The following is a 1,314-nucleotide window of genomic DNA, read 5'->3' as shown; positions in this document are numbered from 1 at the left end:
AAAAAGACTTTCTTATTTTGGTTGATAGTTACTTAAGTCTCACTAATAAAGGAGTACATGATTCCTAATCATCCCCTCTATGGTGTAGTGGAAATTATAAAACTTTTTCTTGTAACCATTTTGTATCTTAGCTAAGTTTGTACAAACATTACTATGTAGTCAATATCCTATGACTTGCATAATTTTGAAGGAAATTATGTCCGGAGAGAGTCTTTCATGGTCCTTTGAGTTTTGAGTTCAGCGTGTTTGGATGCGTTTTTGCATTGAATTTTTTTTCATCGTGTAAAAGAAATCTAATAAAATTATCGTTAATAAGGAAAAAAATTACCTTCCTGATCTTCCATGCAGCATGGTGATATTTTCATTTGGGTGTGTTTATGCTTGTAGATTTTAATGTAAATATAATAGTATTATATTTATTTTGTAGTACTAAAAAAGAAAAAGAAAGTGAATAATGAAAACCTAGAAATCAAAATCTTAAAATTATTTATTTAGATATTTGTTTCAATGTGAGTAGAAATTTGGAATCAATTACTTGAGGAAGTCACGATGCGCCAGCGTCGATCAAGAAAGGAATTCGTACGGTTGCGATGTGTTGAATAAGGTGCGAAATTCAAATTTGAAGAAAAGAAAATGTTGAGAGTAACCTATATATAAAACGGGGATGCAACAGCATTGGGTATTTTTTGATTGAAGGTGGTGTAGACTCTAGAGCAGGGAAGCAGAGAGAGAAAAGATGGCTCGCATGATGCAGACTGCCCGGATAACCACTGGTTGGAGGAGACCCGGGTGGGAGACGGCAACAAAGGTTGCGTGGCCACCCACCGGCAGGCGCGTAAAGAAGGCACGGAGGAAGGGAAGGAAGAAGAAGGCAGCGAGGAAGGGAAGGAAGAAGCTGAGTGGTGGGAAGCCTCACGCGGCTACTGTTTCCCTGCGTCAGATCCCAGAGATTCGAAAGCGTCAGAAGGGCACGAAACTCCTGAGAGAAATCACTCCCAGGGACGTTCGATTCCGATTCTCTGCACTGGCGGTTCTGCAAGAAGCGGCGGCGGCATACCTTGCTGGTCTCTTACGCCATCCATGCTAAGACTCTCTGCACTGGTGGTTCTACAAGAAGCGGCGGCGGGATACCTTGTTGGTCTCTTACGCCATCCATGCTAAGACTCTCTGCACTGGCGGTTCTACAAGAAGCGGCGGCGGGATACCTTGTTGGCCTCTTACACAAACCTGTACCTGTGCGCCATCCATGCTAAGAGGGTCATTTGTCTTTCATCTTTCAAACTTAAACTCCAATGCAGATGGTTTATCAAAAGA

At 41.7% G+C, this 1,314-nt stretch overlaps 1 protein-coding gene across 1 annotated transcript; it reads left to right on the top strand.

The window, feature by feature from the left end:
* Nucleotides 1-736: 736 nt before the first annotated feature.
* On the top strand, nt 737-1,087 carry LOC149250436 (histone H3.2-like). Its single transcript, XM_089453650.1, has one exon. It carries the CDS (start codon nt 737-739, stop codon nt 1,085-1,087), a length of 351 nt encoding a protein of 116 aa, XP_089309776.1.
* The last annotated feature ends 227 nt before the right edge of the window (nt 1,088-1,314 follow it).

The sequence above is a fragment of the Pinus tabuliformis genome, chromosome 7 (genome assembly GCF_031772625.1).
Source record: "Pinus tabuliformis cultivar Carrire ecotype Pingquan chromosome 7, CPIR1, whole genome shotgun sequence".
NCBI lineage: Eukaryota > Viridiplantae > Streptophyta > Pinopsida > Pinales > Pinaceae > Pinus > Pinus tabuliformis.
This window is presented reverse-complemented; position numbering and strand designations above follow the sequence as displayed.

Bases quoted from the DNA above. Each gene is read 5' to 3' on its own strand.
- LOC149250436 (XM_089453650.1), top strand. From the start codon at position 737: ATGGCTCGCATGATGCAGACTGCCCGGATAACCACTGGTTGGAGGAGA.